We start from the raw sequence: 25,280 nt of genomic DNA, 5'->3' as shown, positions 1-25,280 counted from the left end.
TGCATTACAACAGACAACGGCTCAAACGTTGTGAAGGCAGCTTCTCTGAATAAACAGACGAGGCTCCAGTGCTTTGGCCACAGGCTCCATCTCGCAACAGGTGAGCAGCAGGATATATTAAAAAAAAAAAGAAAAAAAGTGCATGTAATTAATTGAAATATTTTGTGTAATCTCTGCTGATTGTGTTAATATGTTAATATGTGAGTGAATACGTTCAGTAGTAATATATCAACTATACGATGGGGAATGTTTATCAAATGTGTATCGAAGCAGATAAGGTTTTATTCTGTGCTTTAATTTTACATGGTCTGGCGGCCTGTCCAGGGTGTCTCCCTGCCTGCTGCCCAATGTCTGCTTGGATAGGCTCCAGGATCCCCACAACCCTGAGTAAGGATAAGCGGTTTGGATAATGAATGAATAATGAATGAATGAATGACTCATTTTCTTTTTTTAGAGTATGCAATGACAGAGCCTCAGATCAACCATGCAGTGGGTCTTTGCAAAAAGCTGGTGAGCAGTTTCTCCTACAGCTGGAGGCTTAAAAAGGAGCTAGCAGAGGCACAAAGAGACCTGAAGCTTCCAGAGCATGCACTGAAGACGGAGTGCCTTCCGATGTCTCCTCCCCTGACAGTAATTACAAACTCCGTTGGGACCAAACTTCCCACCTGACCCACAATCAGTTTTGCATGTACTGAACTCCCGTCTCGACCCATCCTGCCTCACGGAATGCAAACCACCTGCCATACACTGCCCTGGGGATCGAGGCAGGCCATGATAGAAAGAGTCCTGGAGCAGCAGAAGGGCATTGCTCATGTCTTATCCACTGACAGAAAGGTCCGACACCTCATCCCCACATAGCAGGACACTGATGCCCTGGAGGCCATCAACAAATCCCTCTGCCCTCTGACTGAGTTTATTGATGCACTTTCCAATGAAAAGTACGTCAGTGTTTCCTTTGTAAAGCCAGTCCTCCACCTTGCAGCCCCTCATCCTGAAAGGGAAGGATGATGATCCAGATCTAGCATGCACCACCAAGACCAAAATCCTGAGCTACCTGGATGAAAAATACAAGGATCCTCTGACACAAGAGCTGCTTGACATGGCCTCTGCTCTTGATCCACGGTTCAAGCTGAGATACATCAGTGAGGACAGTGCTGCACGATTTCAAGCCAGACTGACTTCTGAGATGGTGAGGACTGCACCTGCAGGCATGGTAGTAGTAATTATTTTGATTACATACAGATACACAATTTATTATAAATGGACTAAAATGTGCTATGAACTCAAGTGCTGTTGTCTGCTTTCTGGATATGGATGTTAAATATGTTTCATTGGATTGAATTTGGTATTCATATTTTATTCACCCTGAGAGCAGGATAAGCGGTTCGGATAATGGATGGATTTTATTCACCATACTCTTTTCAAGGAGATGGGCCCAACTGATCTCAGCGTTGCGACTGCTGAGGATGTACTCACTTCAAAGAACAAGAAGACCTTGGGGAGTTTCTTCAAGACCGCTGAGGGAACCACACCAAGACCACACCAGGAACAACAAGCTGTAGCCTCTGAGCTACAGTCTTACCCAGAATTAGGCAACCTTGACAGTGAGGAGGACCCGCTGGACTGGTGGAGGGAACACCAGAGACTCTACCCACGACTCTCAAAACTGGCAAAAAAAGTACTTGTGCATTCAAGCCACAAGTTCCCCTTAAGAGAGGGTCTTTAGCACTGGGGGAAATGTAGTGACCTGCAAGCCAGAAAACATTGATAGGCTAGTCTTTCTCGCCAAAAACCTGTAAACACTATATCGTTGCCTTCTCTGCATAGGCCTGAATTGTTTTCATTTGTTTGCATGAGCATATTTATTTTTATTTAGCCTATATTTTGGGTAAAATTTTATTTAAAGTTTGCTTCTAAGCGATGCACTGAATTCAGGTGAATAAGAGCCTTGTCTTATTTTGATGCAGATTTGTTAATAAGCAGGAATGTAGCACAACATGGAAGTTAAAGCAGTGCTGTTTATTTAAATGTGAAAGTTCAATAAAAATATTTTGCCCCTAAAATCAACGAATAATCGTGATAAATAATCGTGATCTCAATATTGATCAACATAATCGTGATGATCATTTTGGCCATAATCATGCAGCCGTATTTAATACTGCGACCTTGTATGAAAGTTGGGAGAGCAACCACATCAAACTTGTCCAGTTCATTTATTTCCTGTATGAGAAGCACTTTAGCTGCATTTGGTGTTGATCCATTCAGCTTAATGAATATTCTGCAGCCTGCTGTCCATGCCTGGAACCTGCTGTCTCTTTAGAACGCACGCTCTCCTTGCCATGTCCACATTTTTCTTGGTGAGGTGTTCATTTATGTACACGTCAGACCCCTTTAATTTCCATCCTCGTTTGAGAAGCTCCTGCTTTTTCTTCCTGGTGTTGAAGCAGATAATTATAGCTGGTGTGGCACTTAGTTTTTGCTGGGCAGGGTGTGACAAGCCTCGATGTCCCTGCCAGCAACAGAAAAGCCCTTGCTATCCAGGAAAATGTCTACCTGATGTTCCAGCGATTCCCTCTCAGCCTGGGAGGCATTGGCCCCGCTCCAGACGGCGTTGACCTCAAGACTGCCGCTGAGTAGGTCTGATGTCTGGTCTTTAGCACGGCGATAATCAGATCATTTATCTGGGAGTACTGTTCGAGGTAGTCCACTCGGTTCTCCAGAGATGTGATCTTTCTATTTTCTTCTTCTTTTCTTTTTTGGTTTTTTCCCCTCTTTTTCTCCCAATTGTACTTGGCCAATTACCCCTCTTCCAAGCCATGCCAGTCACTGCTCCACCCCCTCTGCCAGTCCGGGGAGGGCTGCAGACAACTACGCCTCCCCCAATAAGTTGCCAGTCGCTTCTTTTCACCTGACAGTGAGGAGTTTCACCAGGGGGACGTAGCATGTGGGAGGATCACACTTTCCCCACAGTTCCACCTCCCCCCCGAATAGTCGCCCCGACTGACCAGAGGAGGTGCTAGTACAGCGACCAGGTCACATACCCACATCTGGCTTCCCACCTGCAGACACGGCCAATTGTGTCTGTAGGGACGCCTGACCAAGCCGGAGGTAACACGAGGATTCAAACCAGGGATCCCCATGTTGGTAGGCAATGGAATAGACCGCCACGCAACCCAGACGCCCCATGATATTTCTCTGTTTTTCCATGTTTTGTTTTTTGAGTGACTGGACTTCATCCATCAGCGCCAAGATCCTCTCTTGTTGAGCAGTGACTGTCGAGAGATGTCTTAATCTCATCAACCTCTACTGTAAGTTAGCGGCTTTCTTTTGGCCCCTTTCGCTGTGAAAATTGACTCAGAAATAAAATCTTTTAATGGAGTCGCCGGTGCACACATTTTAGGTAGCCATCTTGGTCTTCGCTTCCCTAATATATATAATATCTTCTTTCCTCTTCCAGAAAAAAGAGGAAAAGAGTATGTGAAGCTAGAGAAATACCAAGGGCTGAGGGAAGAACTAGATTGGATGTGAAAGGTGAAATCCACAGTAATCCCAGTGGTAATAGAAGCACTAAGGGCTGTGACCCTCAAACTGGGAGAGTGGATCGAGCGGATTCCAGGAACAACATCTGAGGTCTCTGTCCAGAAGAGTGCGGTCCTAAGAACTGCTAAGATACTGCACAGAACCCTCAAACCCTCAAATTCCCAGCCCTCTGGTTTTAGACTGAGCTTGGGGAAGAGACACACCACCAGAAAAAGGGTGAGAGGTATATATATATATATATATGTGTGTGTGTGTGTGTGCGTGTGTGTGTGTGTGTGTGTGTAGAGATGTAGGAATTTGTTTTTTTAATACATAGCAGTACAAGCTTGTTTCGTGCGTCGCGCAATGAACATATATATATTCAAATGGCACTCCCTCAGATATATATTATATCTCTCACCTCATTTGGTGAGAGATTTTAGGTCATAGAGTCTCATTATCCTTAATATAAACAATAAAATTGTTTATCACAATATAACAATATCCATATTACCCTGTTCCTCTGGACTTACTGGGGTCGTTGAGTTGGTGCTGCTTGGCCAATACCGTCCTCTTGCCTTTTGTGGAGACCCTCGCTCCGCAGCAGCTGAGCGGCCCATCCAGGCCAACAGGCCGGCCATTCTGCAGGGGCAGGAGGCCCCCCCTGGTGCTGGTCACACGGACTGGCACGATCTCCATGCGGGGCGCCCTCATGGTGGAGGCCAGGCTGTAAAAGTTCTTAGAGAGCTGAAGGCTGTTTGGTCCCGGGGAAGGCTGGGGGCGAATGGGGGGTCTCGGTGTCGGCGAAGAAGGGGAGGCCCGCGGGGCATGCTGACACTGCAGCAAAGCCTGACCAGTACCGCAGTTCTGACACTTGGTGCCACCATCGCTGGTTGTGTTACACTTCCCACACAAGGGGGTATAGACGTTCAACCGGAGAGGCTGCTGGGAGAAAAACATGTGTAAAGTTCAAGAAGGAAGGTCAATCTACTCTTAAGACCAAGTCGAGACTGTGAATATTGGAGTGTTTCAGAGTAAAAAACACGTTTCAAATGTTCTGTAGAAAAAGGCGTTCTTTGGCAATTAAGGTTCCCTGAGTTTGTAAATCCGAAACGGCTGCACATCTACACATTTTGATGCATTTCTATGATAGAGACCAACTGAACACACAATATTTCAGGTTATTTACCTCATACCTGCAGATCAAGAATGACAATATAAAAAGCTTAACTATGCAAACTCGTAACCAAACATTATTTGATCTTGAATCATTAGAATGATAATTTATGGTGGTGTCCTGCTAGAAGTTTTGAAAAGGCCAACTAGAAGTTTTGAAACCCCCGCCTATTTTGCTCTGTCCTCTGCACTGAACTTGGCGGCGAGCGCAGCTTAAAACGCATTGTAACTTAAGGATGTGTGCTGAACCCCACGGCAAGCGCAACGCAAATCGCGTTTTGTCAGAAGGCAGCTTCTCTGAGGGAAATTTCACTAAGTGATGTGTTGTAGCTCCTGTTTGGCAGCAGCTGGTAACTATGACTGGCTATCCAGTAACTGTAGCAACATTAGCTAGCTAGCTGAAGAGGTGTGGACTAGACTTGTGCTGATTGGCGATCGACTCGTGCAGACGACCGAAGGGATGATCGAAGATTGGTTTTTCCTACGCCGATATTTTTTTAAATTTTTTTTCCCTTTTTCTCCCAATTTAGTGGCCAATCGCTCCCTATTTTAATTCAAACACCCACCCTCGTACTGCATGCATTCGCCAACTGCATCTCTCCGGCCGGCAGTCTGGAAGGAGACGCCTCGCCACTCCCGTGACTCCAGGCCGAACCACTGCTTTTTCCGACACACACAGAGACGCATTCATGTGAGGAACACAAGCCGACTCCGCCCCCCTCCCGAAGACAGCGCTGCCAATTACTGCTGCTTCATCGAGTCCGGCCATAGTCGGATCTGACGAGACCGGGGCGCGAACCCCGGTCCCCAGTGGGCACCTGCATCGACACAAAGCCGATGCTTAGACCGCTACACCACCGCGGACCCATTCCTACGCCGATATTAAGGTGATTTTAACTAACTTTAGAATTAGAACTAAGATGTTATAATAATAATCTCTAGAATCTGTACCCTACTGTGCATTTAGAGATGTTTCTGTTGGAGCAGTATGACCACCCGCTGAGCCCCGTTAATCAGCCATCCATCCATTATCTTAACCACTTATCCTGCTAATCCTTAATTACAAATCAATTTGCCGTCTCTTTGCCATGGATCTGACACCCTGCATCTCCATCCTCCAGACGCCGCTCACCTAGACTTTGCTCTGCGCTCTAGCAGTACTTAACATTCTGGACATGACTTGGATTGTGATATTAAAGATAATGTTAAACGTAACATGATGCTGTTGCACCAAGCACAGACACAGTAACTTTTAAAAGGGAACCGTTGTTTGAATAGAGGAGACATTGCTAGTGCATAGATTTTTTTAAGGTTTAAATATTCTAAATAAAATGTTTACACTCTTTTATGAATGCTTATTCACATAATTTTAACTGTATTGCTTGCAGAAACCTTAAAGTTTCGATTATTTCAAAGGTCTGTAGGACACTGAGCCACGTTCAAATTATAAATTTACAAATCATAAATTTTTAATCCAAATTCTATCGTCAATAATTAAAAAAATGCTACACAGAGAATAAATGTATTAAGAATGAATAAGATTAAGGATGAATAAATATACTACTCCTACTAACCAGGTAAAACCAGTAATATTCCCAAATATGAGATGTTATAGTTTTCCTTGACACTAAATCTAAATCATCCATGTTGGCATTTCACTGGCGTGCTGTGACGTAACCCCCCGCCCACACACACACACACACACACACACACACACACACACACACATTCTTGCCGCCCCCTGGCAATCGGTTGCCTATCAGCAATCTTGAGTCGCCCCGATTGGACGATATGAAAATAGAAATGATCGCCCAACCCTAGTGTGGACTATAGTTGTACTGACTTTAATGCAAGTCTGACTCAAGTCATAAATTTGATGACTTGAAACTTGAAGAAATAAGACTTTTACGACTTGACTAGCTGTGATCTCGACTTATTTGAATCTTATGACTTAATGAATGAATGATAGTTCTTATCCCAGTTTCACCGCCAGAGGAAGGAGAGACAGACAGACAGACAGACAGACAGACAAACAGTCCATAAGGGTCATAATCTGCATAAAATCTACATAGAGCGGTGACAGGAGACTAGTAAAAAGTTAACTTCTGTCCCTACAGAACTGACAGCTGATACAGACAATACGTTTGTCAATGGTAAATTCAAATGTCTGCCATTTTACCTGGCCACTAGATGTGTGGTTGGTTATACTCCACTAGTCAAAGTGTTAATTTTGTCTTCAATAATATAATGATGTGTAGCGAGAAGACATTTAAAGACTTGAATCTTAAATTACACCTGAAAAAAAAACAACTTTAAAAGGCAGTCCAGGGAATTAAACAGACAACCTTTGGAATACAAGGCTATGTGCCTTGCTCTAGGGAAACAAGATAGCAGAGCTAAATTCGAACCAGGAACCTTATTAGTTACAAATCCCCCAACCTCTGACCTCCAGGCAAGCATCGGTTACATCCCGCCCTCCAGACCACACTGGCAAATCACCATCCTCCTCACCTCTACTGCTTTAACGGAGGAGGGGAAGCTACAGCAGCCTTCCTGTAAGGGTTTCCTCTTCTGATGGATACGCCGCTTAATGTTCAGTTTGTCATCTAGAGGGAGTGGACGGAAAAACAACTTCATTCCCTCATTCATGAACACTGTTTAGAAATAGTGGAATGGAAAAGACATGACACACGTGTGGTGAAAAAACATCCACTTATCAGTCTCGTCGGCCATCCATCCATCATCCCTCCATTTAATCGTCCATCTGACAATCCATTTATCACTCATCCACATTCATCCATCTGACCACTCATTCATTTATCCATAGATAAAGTGTCTTGAAGAAGCAGAACCGTAAAGACAGGAGAAAAACAACAACTGACACCATCTGTGAGAGACATCACTGCTCCAACTCATCACATTTAGGTAGAATTTAGTTTTCAAACAGCATTTTTAGTGAATCCAAAAACAATCCCTTTTATGGCTGGTTTGGTGTAACCGAAAGAATTTGAAAGGGGAAAGTGTTTGTTTGGAATATTTACTTTTTTAAATCTGAAAAGAACTAAAATAACTCGAAGAGAGTCTTTGTGTGCGATGTGGTGCTATTTGAAAATCATCACAATATTGTGTAGACCAAAACTCAAGTAAACAGACTGTCCTGTGTTACAAGGATGCAGTCTTTGTATCATTGTGGCCATTCCCATGGTTCCCTCAGCCTGCCCTTGTGCCCAGCGTTTGGCTCAAAAGCAAAAACAGCCAACCTGCTAAGACACTGAAAGATGACGAAAACTGCTTGTGGGAGCAGTTCATGGCCAAGGTCACCTTGGTGCAAAAACATCTAATCATTCTGCTATTCAGGGAGTCGGCACAACTAGAGAGCCTTTTATTAGCAAGCCTCCCTGCGCTCGCCTGTGTCAGCCCCCCGCCCACCCACCAGCGAGGTCTTCCCTCCTCCCACAGGATCTTTAAGGATTAATCTGAAAGGCCTGCTATCACCCTCCCTGCCAGCCCAGATCAGCAGTTCTGCAGACAGCCACAGCTGGCTGTCATCACTGTAGAGTGCTCCCATGGATGCACATACAAATACACATGTATACAATGCACGCGCACACACAAACACACTCACACATGCACACACACACAAATATATATATGTGTGTGTGTGTGTGTGTGTGTGTGTGTGTGTACTGACACTATTGATACACCACATAAGATTGCATTGATAAGACTGCAGGCACACACCTGCATAATCCCGTAAAGCTGACACACACACAGCGTGTCTTTATGCATGCTTAATAGTCCAGGTAAGAAAATCAAAGCAAGTTGAATCAGTTCATCATTTCATCACTCATCTAAGGGCCCAGACACACCAAACCGACTAGCGGCGATGAAGATCGACTGTTGCGTCACCTCACGTCGCCTGCTGTCTGGGCCAAAAAGTAGCACTTGAACTTGAACACACTGCAAAGACTACAGTCGACGGGCAACGAGCATGTACATCCTGCACTGATTGGCTAAGCTGAACAGCCGATCAGAGCGATCTCTCTCACCGACGGGCTCCGCCCATTCAACATGCTGAATCGGCCGAAAAGCTGCCGACAGGGGTCCGACTAGTGCCGACACACCACAAAAGCTAGACTCACAGATGCTTAGCAACAGCCGGACACTGGCCGACAGTCGGTGTGTCTGGGCCCTTAGTGACCTCTTCAGTCTCAACTGACTGCAGGTGTCCCCACCCTTATAAACAATACAATGCCTGCAGGTGTCCCCACCCTTATAAACAATACAGTGGCATAATGACCCAAACTAACGATTGGTTTCATATGCAAATTAAAGTGAGCATTAATTAGAATTTCAATGGCCATGTGTACTATTCACAGAGGATTTGGGAATGTCTGCAATCACAGCATTGTAAGATGGTGACACATGTATTCTTAGCCCCCCCCCCCCCCTCTCAGTTCAAGGATGGTCGTTCCCTCTTCATAGGTCAGAGAAAGTTGAATCTGTTCACCTGGATTTATTGACAAATATGTTCAGAACTGATTCAACTTTCTCTGATGTTCTTACCTGGATTATTGAGCGTGCATAAAGACATCTTCACATAAATGATCCTCACATGGCCAAGAGGATGGCACAACACAGGACAGCTATTACATCAGACCAGGACTCTGCAGTCTACACCATCTACACAGTCTACACCATCTACAGGCCAGTGGCCACGCTTTCAAGGATGAGGATGTGCACATCCTTGATAGGGAGGAACGCTGGCTTGAACAGGGAGTCAAAGAGGCCATCTATGAGAAAAGGGAACAACCATCCCTGAACTGGGGGGGGGTTAAGAGTACATCTGTCACCATCACTGGAATCGACCTGGATTTCACTTCTACCTAAAACAACCACGGGCGGTTAAATGACTGCCGGTTTTTAAACTCTATATTCTCCATTATCTGAACCACTTACCCTGCTCTCAGGGTCACGGGGATGCTGGAGCCTATCCCAGTAGTCACTGGGCAGCAGGCAGGGAGACACCCTGGACAGGCCGCCAGGCCATCACAGGGCTGAGACACACACACACACACACACACACACACACACACACACACACACACACACCCACCCACCTAGGGACAATTTAGTACGGCCGATTCACCTGACCTACATGTCTTTGGACTGTGGGAGGAAACCGGAGCCCCCTGAGGAAACCCACACAGACACGAGGAGAACATGCAAACTCCACACAGAGGACAACCCGGGATGACCCCCAAGGTTGGACTACCCCGGGGCTCGAACCCAGGACCTTCTTGCTGTGAGGTGACTGCGCTAACCACTGCGCCAATGCACCGCCTCTCTATATTCTGTTAAGATAAATACCCAGTTGAGGTATTAATGCATTGCACGTTGATATGTCTGTTAGGAAACAACTGACACCAAAATTAACATTTCAACAACCTTAATACTATTTTTCAAAAATTTTAAATGGCCGCTGTCCAACGCCTGTAAATACTGCAAGGCGTCAGTGGTAGTCATGGTGCGTCTGTAACAGCATCTGTAGTCAGACATGCTGGACATAATCAAAAATCAAGTTTAGACTATTTGTCTGCACTGGAGGACGCTAGTGTGTTTCTAGGACAGAGCGACGACCTTCACGAAGGAAATGACGCGACCAACACACTTCATAAATACTGACATGACGCACACGATGACGCGCAAATTACGAGCGGTCATTTTGACCAGTCATGGTCATTTTAGGTAGATCTTATCATAACCTTTTAAGGTGCAAGTGATCAAAAACTCATTGTAATGCAAATATATGCAATTTTTTCAGGGAGCGGCAGGTCTGAATCTATTTTTTCCCCCCACAAAGTTATTAAAACTTTGAAAATCCAAAATGGCCATAATGACCACCTTGGTCGCTCTAGTCTTAAAATGCTGTGATTGCAACTATTCCCAAACCCTGTGTGAATAGTACACATGGCCACCAACATTCTAGATAAGCAGTGGCTAACCATGTGCCATGGAGAGCCATGTGTACGCAGGTTTTCATTCCAACCCGACTCCACACCAGGTGATTTCACTGATACATTCTTCCTCTTTGGTTGAGAGTTGTTAATCAGTGAAATCACCTGGTGTGGAGTCCGGCTGAAAGGAAAACCTGCATACACATGGTCTCCATGGCACACGGTTAGCCACCCCTGCTCTAGTTAAGGCTCAAGGCAATTTACATATGAAACCGATCGTTATGCCACTGTATTGTTTACAAGTATTGTTTACTGTATTGATTATACGTACTGTTTTTAAGTACTGTTTATAAGTATTGTTTATAAATATTGTTTACTGTATTGTTTACTGTATTGTTTATACGTACTGTTTATAAGTATTGTTTACTGTATTGTTTATACGTATTGTTTATAAGTATTGTTTACTTTATTGTTTATAAGGGTGGGGTACCTGCAGTCAGGTGAGACTGAGCAGAACACTTAGATGATGATGAAACGTTTCTCTCTCAATAAACGTTGTGTCCAGATGAACTGATTCAACTTTCTTTGATTGTGCTGGACTACAAATACTAAACAAATACCAGCTACACACTGAGCAGAACACTTAGACAACCGTCTTGGGAGAGAGAGCCTCCTCTGTTGCTCTCCCTGAGGGTTCCTCCTCCTTTTTCTCCCCGTTCAAGGGTTTTTAGGGAGTTGTTCATTATCTGATGTGAGGGTCTAAGGATATGTTGTGTTGTGTTGCTGTAAAGCCCCCTGAGGCACATTTGTAATTTGTGATGTTGGGCCATACAAATAAAACTGACTTGACTCCTTCAAGGACTGATGATGTGCTGACGGACTTAACAATCACTAATGTCGCAAATGCTGCAGAGACGATGCTGTGCTTTTGTGTATTCATTGCTGTTTTAGTTCTTGTTTATATTTTTTTGGGGTTGTTTTGGGTTGTTTTTTCCCCCCCTCTTTTTATTTTCTTTTTTTGTTTTGCCTGCTGTACTTTCTCATTTGTGTGCCTGACAATCTTTTTTTTCTTCAATGTCCCCCCTTTTTCTCCCCAGTCATATCTGGCCAATTACCCTGCTCTTTTGAGCCGTCCCGGTCACTGCTCCGGCCCCTTTGCCGATCCGGGCGGCGCCCTGACTGACCAGAGGAGGTGCTAGTGCAGCGACCAGGACAAATACCCACATCCAACTTCTCACCCACAGACAAGGCCAATTGTGTCTGTAGGCACGCGCGACCAAGCCAGAGGCAACACGGGACTCGACCCAGCGATCCCATGTTGGTAGGCAACGGAATAGACCGCCACGCTACTCGGCTGTCCGTGTGTCTGACATTCTTGTGTAAGACGTGGGATTGTTGTGAAGTGTCTAATGTGTTGGTGTAGTGTTGCGTGTCTGTCACGTCTCACTCTCAACCTTCATCGCTGGCTAGCAGAAATGCGAACAGGAGAGCCGAGCACGTAAGTTTCTCCCTGCTAGTACATAGCCTCTCTAACTATGTAGCGCCTCCTTGTGGCGGCACACGGTAACTGGGTACACATTGGACCCTGGCTCAACTACAAGGAACTGGGAGGAGATCTGGTCCCTAGACGTGCGGTACGCAGGCCCACCGGTGTATGGATATTCCCTGATGCCTGCAAACCACCCCCAGCTATGGGTTAAATAGTGCCACCTAGTGGACACCTCGGGAGAGGAACAGGCTACAAGAATAAACCCCTACACAACATCAACGTCCACAGTGCTGTTGTTTTGTGTTTTTCTTGCCCTTTTGTGTTTGTTTAAGTGGGAGAGTACTGCTGGCGTCGTGTGTGGCTGCTGCTTCTCCCTCTTGTAGGCTCCCTTCCCATCCACCCCTGTTGCCCCCCCCTTCCCATCCACCCCTGTATGTTTGCCCCCCTTCCCATCCACCCCTGTATGTTGTGTTGTGTTTATCTGTCGTCTTGTTTCACCCTGTTTACTGTAAAGCCACTCTGAGTGTTAGAAAAGCGCTATGTAAGTTTATTATTATTATTATTTATGTTCCTTAAAGAAACCCAATAAAAACTTTAAAAAAGGAATAAAATTGACTTGACTTGACAAAGCACATACAGAATATCTACACTTTAACATACAAACACATGACCATACACACATGCACAAACACACAAAGTGCAGTCACCCACAGTAACTCACATTGGTGAGTTACTGCAACATACACACACACACACACACACACACACACACACACACACACACACACAAATCTCCTCTGTGCGGTCCTCGGGGCCAAAGGAACACAGCGTACCACCAGACATATGGATGAGATTAGGAAAAAGAGGTGCTGGTGCTCTGAAGGTGGAGGATACAAAGCATGAGCTGGATACGGTACCTGGTACATCTGGACAGGTCAGGACGATGCTGTCTACCTCTACAGCCGGCTGCGTGGTGGAGAAATCATCTCTGGGAGAGAGAAAAGACCACGGTTTAGCCGGTACATTTGCTTCCGGAAAACTCCGTTTTACAGAAGAAAGCTATCGGAGGGGGAGAACTAGAGTTTGACACAGGGAAGTTGATGACAAAGTGAATTGTCAGCCTGCCATAAGGGGAACACAGCAGATACAGTCCTTACACTTTCATAATCACCCAACAAAAGGATGGCTAATTTACCTAAATGTACTAGCATTTAGCTAACTGCTAGGTGTTGATTTCGATTACTTGGCCTGACGTCTGTAATGAAACCCTCACAGATTCAGCCGTTTGTTCGCAGAAAAAAAGGGGCAAGTAAGAAGACGGCAGCATTCCTGACAAACTAGTATTTCACAATCTGCCCCTGTTGTGAAAGGGAAATGATGAACATGCAAGACTTCAGAAAACTGCAGGTAAATAAATGGAGAATGTCTTCCGATGAGATAATCACCCATAAGGGCTTCAAATTAAAGTGCCACCCCCCACCCCGAACAGAAGAAAATACATTTACCATCTGAACAAACAGAGCAAACTTTTGAACAGCCTTATTTTAGTGCATTTAACTTGAATTAGAACTCACTGACATGACGCCTGTACTTCATGCACTGTGTTAAAACTGTGACAAGGTGTTCGGCGGCGCAGCGTTGGAGTGGAAGCATTCCAGAATATCACAAACAAACAAACAGTAGCCCTTTTATTACATGCCACAGGTGCTGAAGGTAAAGGAAGCCACACACAGCCAACACGGTACACAAGTATGCACAGCAACCTCAGCAGCAACAAGCATATGGGGTGAACTGCATTCTCATTCAGTCATGAGACGACCAGCTCCCAAAGCGTCTCCACGGAATCAGTCTTACCTTTCCTTCAAATCAAGGCTGCTTAAAGACAAAAGTAACAGGAAAAAGTGTCTCACTAAGGCAGAATAATTATCACACATGTATCACCTGCACTCATTCCTGCGTTACATCTATAATGTAAGAAACCAAAGCTGCATCCTTTTAATCCATACGGATGTCAAATTTTAAGTGGAATTAATTTAAAATGTACAGTTCCAGTCAACGTTACTGGCACATCATCAAGATGGTGCCATGGACGGTAGTCTTGGTTCTGCACTCTCCTGTACTTTTTCTGTTTTTGTTTGTTTAGTTTCCCGCACCCACTCACTGATCACAAAGAGCAGGGAAGAACTTTTGAGTCTCCAACTGTCCACTGGACAAACTGAACAGACTTTTTTTACCGACTTTACTTGAGCATTTTAACGAAAGTCTTGCGGAGCTCTTGATTGGTACAGTCCTATGCGGACTACGCCGAAGGGTTACGCAAGCTGGAGCGCTCAAACGGCGACAGCGGGGATTTAGAACCACGCTCTCGTCAATCCACCTGATGAATGTCAGCTCTCTGGCCAACAAGATGGACGACCTGCTACTTCTAACCCGAACTCCTAGACCGAAGAGGAAACACGAAGGGCGGTCTGACAGGACACAGGAGCGGGGCAGGCTAAGCTAACTGCTAGCCAATGCAGACCGACAGTTCTGATAACACCGAGGGTGGTCTGGCGGTGGCCTCGCCTGGCGTTGACTGTGCTTTTGGTGTCATCATGTGGAGTGCAGGGAGGTGTGTCAAAGGTGTCTGGCTGGGAGAGCTGCCATTGGATCGGCAGGGGGAGCCTGGTCTCCTGCGTCTGGTGGGCCCACGGACCACGGCCCTGCCTGGAGCTGCACCCGAGGAGGAAACACCGAGGGCGGTCCGACAGGACGCGGAAGCTGGGCAGGCTAGGATAACTGCTAGCCCATGAAGACCAGCAGTTCTGACAGTCATCCACTGAACTCCTCTCACACCCAAGTTTTTGCTTCCGTGACCGCCGAAGCCACAGCCCTTCTGGCCTCCCGATACCTGTCTGCTGCTTCAGGGGAACCCTAGGCCAACCAAGCCCAAAAGGCCTCCTTCTTCCCTCATTGCTGGTGTCCACCAGCGGGTTATTAGGTTGCCACCTCAACAGGCACCAATGACCTTATGACCACAGCTCCTACCTGCTGGATCTGCAAAAAAAGGCTTTGAACTTGGCCCACTCAGACTCCGTGTCTCCAGCCTCCCTCAGGATACACGAGAACCTCTTCTGGAGGTGGGAGTTGAAGACCTCACGGACAGGAGCCTCTGCCAGATGTTCCCAGTTCACCCTCACTACACGTTTGGGTTTGCCAGGTCTGTCCGGCAGCCTTCCCCACCATCTGATCCATCTCATCACCAGGTGGTGATCAGTTCACAGCTCTGCTCCTCTCTTCACCCAAGTGTCCAAAACATACAGCCGCAGATCTGATGATATGACCACAAAGTCTATCATTGATCTTCGGCCTAAGGTGTTCTGGTACCAAGTACACTTATGAACTACCTTATGTTCGAACATGGTGTTTGTTATGGCCAATCCATGACTCACACAGAAGTCCAATAACAAGGTATCACTCAGGTTCCAATCGGGAAGTCCATTCCTCCCAATCACGCCCCTCCAGGTTTCTCCATCGTTGCCCACGTGAGCGTCGAAGTCCCCAGCAGAACTATAGAGTCCCCAGGTGGAAGAAGGCCGGACACTCCAAACTGCTATTTGGTGCATAAGCACACACAACAGTCAGAGCCTTCCCCCCAGTGATTCGCAGTCGTATAGAGGCAACCCTCTCATTCCCCGGGGAGAACTCTAACATGGTGATGCTCAACCGGGGATTTGTGAGTATCCCTACACCCGCCCGGTGCCTGTCACTTTGGCCAGCTCCAGAGAAGTAAAGAGTCCAGCCCCTTTCCAGGAATTTGGTACCAGAGCCCATGCTATGTGTGGAGGTGAGCCCAGCTATATCTAGTTGGTACCGCTCCAACTCCTGCACCAGCTCAGGCTCCTTCCCTGCCAGAGAGGTGACATTCCATGTCCCGAGAACCACTCTGCGATGTTGGAAGTCAGCACGCCCCAGTCCCAGCCTTTGCCTGCCACCTGGCCTGCATTACACCCTACCCCAATGCTCATCCCCACAGGTGGTGGGTCCATGGGGTGGTGGGTCCATGTTGCTTTTTTGGGCTGGCCCCGACCAGGGCCCGGCCACCACTCACCGGTGAGCTCCCTTCCCAGGTCTGGCTCCAGGAGGGGCCCCCGGTTTCCCTTTTCGGGGAAAGGTGCTGTAGCTCTGCTGTTGTAATTTCTTTAATTGATATAAAGTTTGTATATTTAAATTTTTCTAAATATATTGCACATTATAAAAAAAAAAAAAAAAATCAGGGGTGCCAACAATGTTGACCAGAACTGTACATCACACACCAGCGCCAATCCAATTTACATTTCATTTTAGGAATTTGCTTGACATTATTAAGAACAATTAACGCTGAGTGAAACGGTAGCTTCAGTCTCGACATCAATAACACAATTGGTCATGTTGACCTTTTATCACTCCATCATGGAGGAATCGATAATATTGGTAGGTTCCCATTACCCTTCGTTTTACAATACAGCTCTTGCTGGGTACAAAGTAATTACTCTGCCAGGCGGATGGCCTGGAGGGGATTATGCTTTTGGTCGCATGTGTGTGTGTGTGTGTGTGTGTGTCTGTCTGCTGCTAATTTCAAATACTACTGGACCTATCAGCCTAAATTTTTTGTGCACAGTTATGACTGTATGATCAAGAACCTCTCATGGCTGCAGATTCAAAACCTTTGAAAATCATTTGTTCTTGCTACCGCCACTCCCTCTTTTCATTCATGCTCTAGCTTGCTCGACCCAATGTGTACCCAATGTCCCCTCAGGGATGAATAAAGTATTCTGATTCTGATTTTGACCAATGCTGCTCTTTGTCTCTGCCGATCTAACTCAACTGTGCACATTCACGACTCACAACGGTGGTTAACTTGGATCGAGCAGTGACATGATCAAAAGCTATTAAAAGAATTTTGATAATCCAAAAAAATGCGAAAGTTATCAAGGAACAACTTCCCACTAGACTGCAGTCAAAACAGGAAGTAGGGCATATTCTTGTTGCTGCCCGATCTGAGTCAACCGTCGATGTGAGTCGCGCATGCGCGATCGTAAACGAGTTACTCAGCTTTATTATATCATGAAAATAAAGACAGGGTTAGGGTTACACCAAAATGGTTGCATAGCAAACTCTTTCTTTTTGTACAGTGCAAGTTCATATTAGATTTGGCTGCATTTGTGTGAGGGTCCGTCTAGGAGGCTGAGCATCAAGACTTACAGGTAAGATGTTTTTATTAGGTAGATTTTTTTTTTTTAGCTTGAGCGCTGCATACTAAAAGCTTTTTTTCCCCGTATTTCCCTTTCAATTGACTTTGGTGCTGTGCAAAAGTCTTATAATGGCAGGAAAAAAATGCTGGTTTTGCTGTCCGCGTGTGCATGTATCTGTCCACTGATAATCCTGCATACTACTGGGCCTGTCAGCCTAATGATTTTTGTGCACAGTTATGACTTGTAGCAGCTTGATAGCTCAGTGGGTAAGAATGCCAGCTTTCCCACTGGAGATCGGGGGTTAAATCCCTGGTTTTGGCGAGTCTCCAGTAAGAGTCTGTGGCTTCGACTCCTAATGCTATACAAGCCAACTCACTCTAAGATGTACATCACTTTGGATAAAAGCGTCTGCTAAATGATCATGTAAATTGCAAATTAAATCAAAATTGTAAATGACTATGATCAAGGACCTCTCGTGGTTGTGGTGATTCAAAACCTTTGAAAAACCTGCTTTACACTGCAAGCGAGTGCCAACTCCTCAGCTGGTTTTTTGCCCAAGTCCGTTTACCAGAGAAGGGGAGATATGTAGGCAGTGCCTCCGTATTTTCCCTTCTCCTTGTAGGGAAAAAAGGGGTAGTTTGTCACCAAGTCTGAGCGCCATAGAAGGGGAGATACACCTGGTGGGGATCTGCACTCTACTGAGCGCACTCTTCTAGTTCAAAGAGAAAAGCAGTGTGGTTAGGCATTTCCTGTGAGAAAGGAGTAGATGGTACATTCATAGTTTTCCTTTTGTTGTCATACAAAGTGAATGAGGGAGTTCAAGTAGGCGGGAGCCGTTTTAGTTGCCGTTTTGTAAGCGAGGTTTTGAATTTGATGCGGGCAGCAACTGGAAGCCAGTGGAGGGATATAAACAGCGGGGTGACATGTGCTGTTTTAGGTTGGTTGAAGACCAGACGCACTGCAGCATTCTGGATCATTGCAGAGGTTTGAAAGTGCATGCAGGGAGACCTGCCGGTAAGGAGTTGCAATAGTCAATGCGTGATATTACAAGAGCCTGTATCAGGAGCTGTGCTGCATGCTCAGACAGGTAAGGTCTAATTTTCCTGATGTTGTACAGGGCAAATCGGCACGACTGAGCAATCGAGGCCACATGAACCTTAAAGGTTAGTTTGTCATCAATCATGACACCCAGGTCTTGGGCAGACTTTGTGGGCATGAGTTGGGTTGATCAAAGCTGGGTATTGATCTATTGTAAAGATGGACTGGCTGGGATGACAAGGAGCTCATTCTTGGACAGATTAAGCTGAAGGTAGCGTTCTTTCATCCATGCGGACATATCAGCAAGGCATGACGATATCCGTGCCGAGACTGTGAGGTCATCTGGCAGGAATGACAGGAAGAGCTGGGTATTGTCAGCATAGCAATGGTATGAGAAACCATGGGAGCAAATGATTGCACCAAGTGAGGAGGTGTATATTGAGAAGAGGAGGGGAACGAGCACTGACCCTTGAGGTGCCCCTGTGGATAAGCTGTGCGGTTTGGACACTTCTACCCCAAGATACTCTAAAAGATCTCCCCGAGAGGTAGAACTTGAACCAGCGAGAGGGCAGATCCTGCGATACCAATCTCAGTGCGTGTGGAGAGGAGGATTTTGTGTTTAACAGTGTCAAAGGCAGCTGACAGATCTCGCAGCAATAAAGCTGAGGACTGACTGGCAGCATTATCGTTATTATTAAACAAGAATGCACCAATTTTCCACTGTACAGGCTCACATGGATGGGCTAGTGTACATTAACCACTGAGCCCAAGTAAGGAGCACATTAAATACAAGTATGGCTTTTGGTATCACTAAATGTTTCATTGCAAATTACACATTTGAGCTGTTAACAGATTTCAGAAAAGGGACTTGTACTGTACAACAAAGAATTTACTTGAGAATCCCGGGAGGTTTTGGGGAACAAGAACACAGTCTCTCTCAGTGCTGAATTTTGATGGTCTCTCCTACCTTTGTACCGGTTTCCGTATTTGGGAGGGGACGTGAGCGTGCTGAAAGTGCCGTCCTTGTAAGACAACCCCTTGAGACGGAGTGGGACTGATGATTAAATAGTTGGTTCTGTTGGGTATCGGGGAGGACGTTGCTACTGCTTGGGGAACGTCACTGGAGAGTAGAAGAGGAGTGCTTTATCAAACATGGTTTCAAAACATATGTAAAGATTTCTCATGATAAACATTATTTGTTCAGGGTTACAGAGAGTTTTTAATCAACAGCCACTGAAGGCATAAATGCCAAACATGAATTTCAAAACAACAAGCAGACAACAATAAAGAAAAATACAGAAGGAACACAAGAGGCAAAAGCAGATGACAAAAGCCAGATTGTAAACAGCAGGGCTGGATACTGCTTTTAAAATCAAATCTCAGGATAAATTTTACTGAATACCTAGACCAGAATAATGTGATGATATTTTGTCAATGAGAACTGGCGCTTTCACAAGATATTTACGCAGCAGAACATGTTGATAAATAATCATTAGTAATGTGGATATGATGACCAAGCAGGTAGCGTCATTCATTGTTCATTTCATTAAAACAGTCCAGTTAAGTTCAGAAAACTGTCTGACTTTACTGTAATGCAGCCTTGAAGACCAGGGAATGACAACATTTAAGTCATATCACAATATTACCAGAATCACAATCCCACAGCACATCTAGTCTCATATCACCACAGATATTACATTGAAAAATTGCCCAACTCTAGAAAACAATGTTATGAAGTCACTTTAAGGGATGGCACACAAATAGAATCGGTTCTTTGTCAAAAACAGACTAAACAACTTTAGAGCTTTCTGTTAGAAAACAGTTTTCACTTTTAATGCAGAGATATCGCAACAATACCAGCAACAATGTGAGCTTCTACAGGTTTTCAGGTTCAAAGATCATTTCACTTTTCCACACCATAACGTCTGGAGTGAATCTGTAGCTTCTTGTCAGTGTGACGTCTGCTGATAACAACAGTGCAGGATGACTGTCAGCACCACAACGACACTCTATAAGTTAACAAGCTTCTACACAACAACAAATATCAATACGTAAAGCAACACTGGTCAAAAGCTGTATCTTCTGTGTATCAGCACTGAACACCAATACGTATTCCTGATGTCTAAACACTTGTGCAATTTACCAAATGTTTTATGACCTGGATATGACCATGTTCCAGAGCTGTGTAGAACCCCTGTTCTTTATCGAAACAAGTTGTTGCCAACGGCTTTTCTATTCTGCCAGGCAGTTGATAACTTTCACCTGTGATGCCAGGTCTAAAACCTCTAATCAGACATCTGGAATACCTGACAGAATAGAAATCTATACTAGTGTGCGCAAAGAGGACTGGAGGTGCAGAACCACAGATCTTTGTAATGAGAACACAATGACAGAACTAACATGATGGAATGCGACATACCTGGGCCTCTTGACTGGTCCCAGTTTGCTCAGGGGCCTTGTGTGATTATTTGGCCTGTTCTCGTACGTTCTCAGAGATTCAGACGAAGAGAAGTGCCTAAGGGTGGGAGACTGGAAAGGAGACGAGAGGCATAATTTACATGTAAATAGAAATTAATATGAGCATAACTTCTTGATGCATTGTGCAGCTGGCTGAAACAGTAAAAAAAAAAAAGCTTAAGTCTGACAAAAAACACCTGATAACAAAAACCAGCTTTAAATAGTATGATTTTCATAAAGAAAGAAAAGAATTCCTGGTGTGTGTGGGTGTGTGTGTGTGGGAGGGGTTGTTTGTTGGGTTTGGCAGCATTTGGACGTGATTCCAAACTGGAGGAGTGGTCATAATGCTCTGTGAACTTCTGTATAAGAAAACTATAGAATATAAGCATCATTCTTATCTTCCACATGGAGGTTCAAAACCCACGGTTAGTGTGTTTTCAGACCCGAGTGTAAGACATTAAAGGTATTAGTGCTAGCTGAATCTGGGTTGTCGTGACTATGAGAGAGAGACATGGCGAATTGCGATTCTTCTAATATATCTTATAAATCCATATAATTTTGTCATCCCGTTATATCCTTCTTTCACTCCCATGTGTGACTACTGTTTTTTCCTGTCTCTTCTCCCGCATTTGTAAATGGTGTGATGCGAGTCTCTCTCATGTGCATGCGTAGTCTGTGCTCCTGTCAGGTTTACATGGTGATGGTATCCAGTGGATGACATCCATCCACTGGATGGAACCCAGTGCTGGTGTCGGAACATGGTGGCGTGAATTCACATCTGCGGTGGCCTCACCCACTACTGACCATGCAGTGTCTTCATCCACGTCTAAGTTTGTGTCTTCGTTTGATGGCTGGGAGAGCTGGTGCTGGATCGGATGGGAGAGCGGAGCATGCTAAGCTAACTGCTAGCCAATGCAGACAGGCAGTTCCGATAACACCGCGGGCGGTCTGGCGGCGGCCTCACCTGGCGTTGACTGCGTTTTTGGTGTTGTTGTTAAGAGTGTGGGGAGGTGTGTCGAGGGTGTCTGGCTGGGGGAGCTGGCGCTGAATCGGCTGGGAGAGCTTGATCTGCTTCGTCCGGTGGGCCCGGGGACCACGGCCCTTGCCTGGAGCTGCGCCCAAGGAGAAAATGTCGAGAGCGTTCTGACAGGACGTGGATGCGGGGCAGGCTAAGCTAACTGCTAGCCCATGCAGACCGGCAGTTCCGACAACCATCCTGGCTGGCGTTGGTTCCCTTGGACAGTATTTTTTGTTTAGTCTGGATGTATGTGTTAGTTTGGATGTATTTGTTCTTGGATGTTTTTGTCTTTGTGTTGTACTGCTGTGGGCTGTGTACTGTTGGTTCTGTTGGGCAGTACAACAGTACAACACTGATTGTGTTGTACTATTGTGGGCTGGGGGAAACGGCATTTTGTTTCATTTCATGTACGCAAGTGCATGAAGTGAAATGACAAAGTGTACCTGAGTCCTGATTCCTGGTAGTCATGTGGCTCAGGACTGTTCCAGTGGCATCTGGACACTGCTTGGCATCCTCCTCATCATATTCTTCATATATTTTATAATTTCATTATAATTCTGTTATCCTCTTTCAATGTTGTATTGTGTAAATTGTGTACATCCACTGCACGTCTGTCCATCTTGAGAGAGAGATCCTCCTCTGTTGCTCTCCCTGAGGTTTCTTCCTGTTTTTTCTCCCTGTTTAAGGTTTTTTTTTTTAGGGAGTTGTTCCTTATCTGATGTGAGGGTCTAAGGACAGGATGTTGTGTTGCTGTAAAGCCCCCTGAGGCAAATTTGTAATTTGTGATAATGGGCTATACAAATAACACTGATTTTATTGAACATAAATAAAGGCATTATTTATTTAAGGTTGGATCTTGCAGCATTAAACCCACTGACACATTTGATGTGTTTCGTGCATAAACGTTATCTTACTGTAAATTAGTGCAGTTTGCTATAGAGCTTAGCCAGACTTGCTGTCAGTCAAGCTGAGGTCTCCAGGTCCTGGAGAGGGACTCAACTTTTTATTTAAATAGCTCAATACTTCCAGGATCTAATAAAGTGTGGCATCAAAACAATTGTTTCATAGCAAATGTGATTTGATCCACAGACAACCTTGTCCAGTACACTCAAAAAGGAACACACACACACACACACACACACACACACACACACACACACACACACACACACACACACACACACACACACACACACACACACACACACACACAGCCCCTCAATTCCTCAAAGCAATAACAAAGAAGGCGTTATTGAAGACGACACTCTTTGCACTTTAGCTGAGCCAGCCCTGCTAACCGCACTAGCAGGCTACTCGGGATGTGTAGGTGATGTCAGCCCCTGCAACGGCAAGAGCCAGCCGGGGTCTGGCATCTAACACGGCACCAACAAGAGGACTGATCCAAGAACCCCACAACCCGCTGGGAGATGCACAATAATTCTGGGGATAAGACTGATGGGGGAGGGGATGGAAAGGATAACAAAGAGAGAAAGAGAGGGAGGGGAGAGAGAGAGAGAGAAGAGAGCGAGAGAGAGAGAGTCCAGCTCAGGAAAACACTTTACCTTCTTTCCCTTGGGGGAGGTCGGTTGATGTCGACTCATCTCCTCCATGGTCACCACAGACGAGCTGGTCAGAACAAGAGGCAGAGTAAGGCTCAGTCGTGTGTGTGTGTGTGTTGTGTTCTGTGTTTATCATCTCTGCCCATTTCACAATGCAAAATAGTGTTCAGTGACTGTGCATGTAAGTAACAATGTGTGTGTGTGTGCGCGCGATTGTGTGTTTCTAACACAGGTTTCATAAAAAAATAAAATAAAAAAAGAACAGAGGCTTATGGGGGTTGAGTAGAATTCTCTAAAAGCCAGAAAACTTCATCTCAGGCGTAGCTGTGTGTGACTGCATCTGATTGGCCGCACCATAAAAAGGCAAAGTGAGCTCATCTCAGAGACTCAGGCTGCTCATCACATTGCATCGCTGGGGTGTATTACTGCAGCCAGAGAGAGATGTGGGGGAAACTGATGGCGGTGCATTGCTTAGGGGAGGTGGTGGGTGGTGGAGAAAACTAGGTGCGGGGAAGTGCTTACTCATGTTTCCTCTCCTCCTCATTGTCGTCGGCGAGAGAGAAGCTCCAGTTCTGCTTGTAGCCGCTGTCAGGCCTGGTCTCTGACCTATCCAGGGCTTTAAACACAGCAGACAGTTGTCAAGTCAGCATCCACCCTCACATCAACGTAAGGACGGAACAGATCTCAAACTGAGAGTATGGACACAAAATCCTGTGGAACTATAGGACTAGCGTTTTCCTCTCCGTTTAAAGACCTGGTTTAAGAACAGAACCAGCTTATGTGTTAGCAGGGTTTATTATCATTAGGAACTCATTGACACCCGTATTGGTAATAGTACCTCTTACCGACACCTTTTAACAGTGCCTTTTTTGTCATGGTGTACAAAAAATTGTTGTTTATTATAATTGTTGTTCATTGCTGGTACACAAATAAACACCATCATATTTGATACAGTAGAATGTTTTTTCTGGTTGGTAACAGGCAGACAACACAGTATGCACAACAGCAGCAAACTGAATCATGTACAGTAACTAACAGCTCTGAAGAGTTTAAACTGGTTGACAGCGACTTTTAGTGTGGCCGGTTCACCTGACCTACATGTCTTCAGACTGTGGGAGGAAACCCACGCAGACACGGGGAGAACATGGAAACTCCACACAGAGGACAACCCAGGACGACCCCCAAGATTGGACTACCCCGGGGTTCGAACCCAGGACCGTCTTGCTGTGAGGTGACCAAGCTAACCACTCCGGTTTCCTCCACCATCAAAAAGACATGCATGTTAGGGTTAATACTCCTGTCTGTGCCCCTGAGCAAAGCAACAGAAAGAAGAACTGGAGTTGGTCCCCGGGCGCTGCACGGCGGTTACCCACTGCTCCTAGCTACAGGACTAGGGTGGTTTCAACGCAGAGGATGAATTTCCCCATGGGGATTAATTAAGTACATCTTAACTCCTAATCAACATCATTTACTGAAAATTTAAAAGTAGAGCTGAAGACACAACCTGCCGTGTACCATCCGGGTAGTCGTATTCACATCACATTATATTTTGATAACTCAGTGGACAAATTGAGTCAAAACTATTTAATTCAAAATTTCCATTTCAATTTATTAGAATGGAGTTGTTCCTTATCCGTTGCGAGGGTCTAAGGACAGGATGTTGTGCTGCTGTAAAGCCTCTTGAGGCAAATGTGTAATTTGTGATACTGGGCTATACAAATAAAAGTGACTTGACTATGTTTTGCAGTGTCAGTGAATACACTGAACTGAAACGTAGATGCCAAAACGTCACATGAAAATAAAGTGTGCATACTAAGTCGTCATTTTGTCATCGACACATTGAACTGATGTGTC

At 45.4% G+C, this 25,280-nt stretch overlaps 1 protein-coding gene across 4 annotated transcripts in view; it reads right to left on the bottom strand.

The window, feature by feature from the left end:
* senp6a (SUMO specific peptidase 6a) overlaps window positions 1–25,280 on the bottom strand; it is a 91,934-nt gene that overhangs the window by 45,498 nt on the left and 21,156 nt on the right. The window contains exons 2-9 of one of the 4 annotated variants that reach the window (XM_056295163.1): window positions 23,949–24,042; window positions 23,430–23,493; window positions 20,812–20,921; window positions 19,360–19,512; window positions 13,996–14,016; window positions 13,059–13,129; window positions 7,207–7,301; window positions 4,053–4,464 (exon numbers count right to left, since the gene is read on the bottom strand). In XM_056295163.1, the coding sequence (XP_056151138.1) occupies window positions 4,053–4,464; window positions 7,207–7,301; window positions 13,059–13,129; window positions 13,996–14,016; window positions 19,360–19,512; window positions 20,812–20,921; window positions 23,430–23,493; window positions 23,949–24,042 (1,020 nt within the window). The remainder of the gene's footprint in view (window positions 1–4,052; window positions 4,465–7,206; window positions 7,302–13,058; window positions 13,130–13,995; window positions 14,017–19,359; window positions 19,513–20,811; window positions 20,922–23,429; window positions 23,494–23,948; window positions 24,043–25,280) is intronic. The other 3 variants (XM_056295164.1, XM_056295165.1, XM_056295166.1) reach the window with 3 other exon arrangements.

This window comes from Lampris incognitus, chromosome 15 (genome assembly GCF_029633865.1).
Source record: "Lampris incognitus isolate fLamInc1 chromosome 15, fLamInc1.hap2, whole genome shotgun sequence".
In the NCBI taxonomy this organism is placed as follows: Eukaryota; Metazoa; Chordata; class Actinopteri; order Lampriformes; family Lampridae; genus Lampris; species Lampris incognitus.
This window is presented reverse-complemented; position numbering and strand designations above follow the sequence as displayed.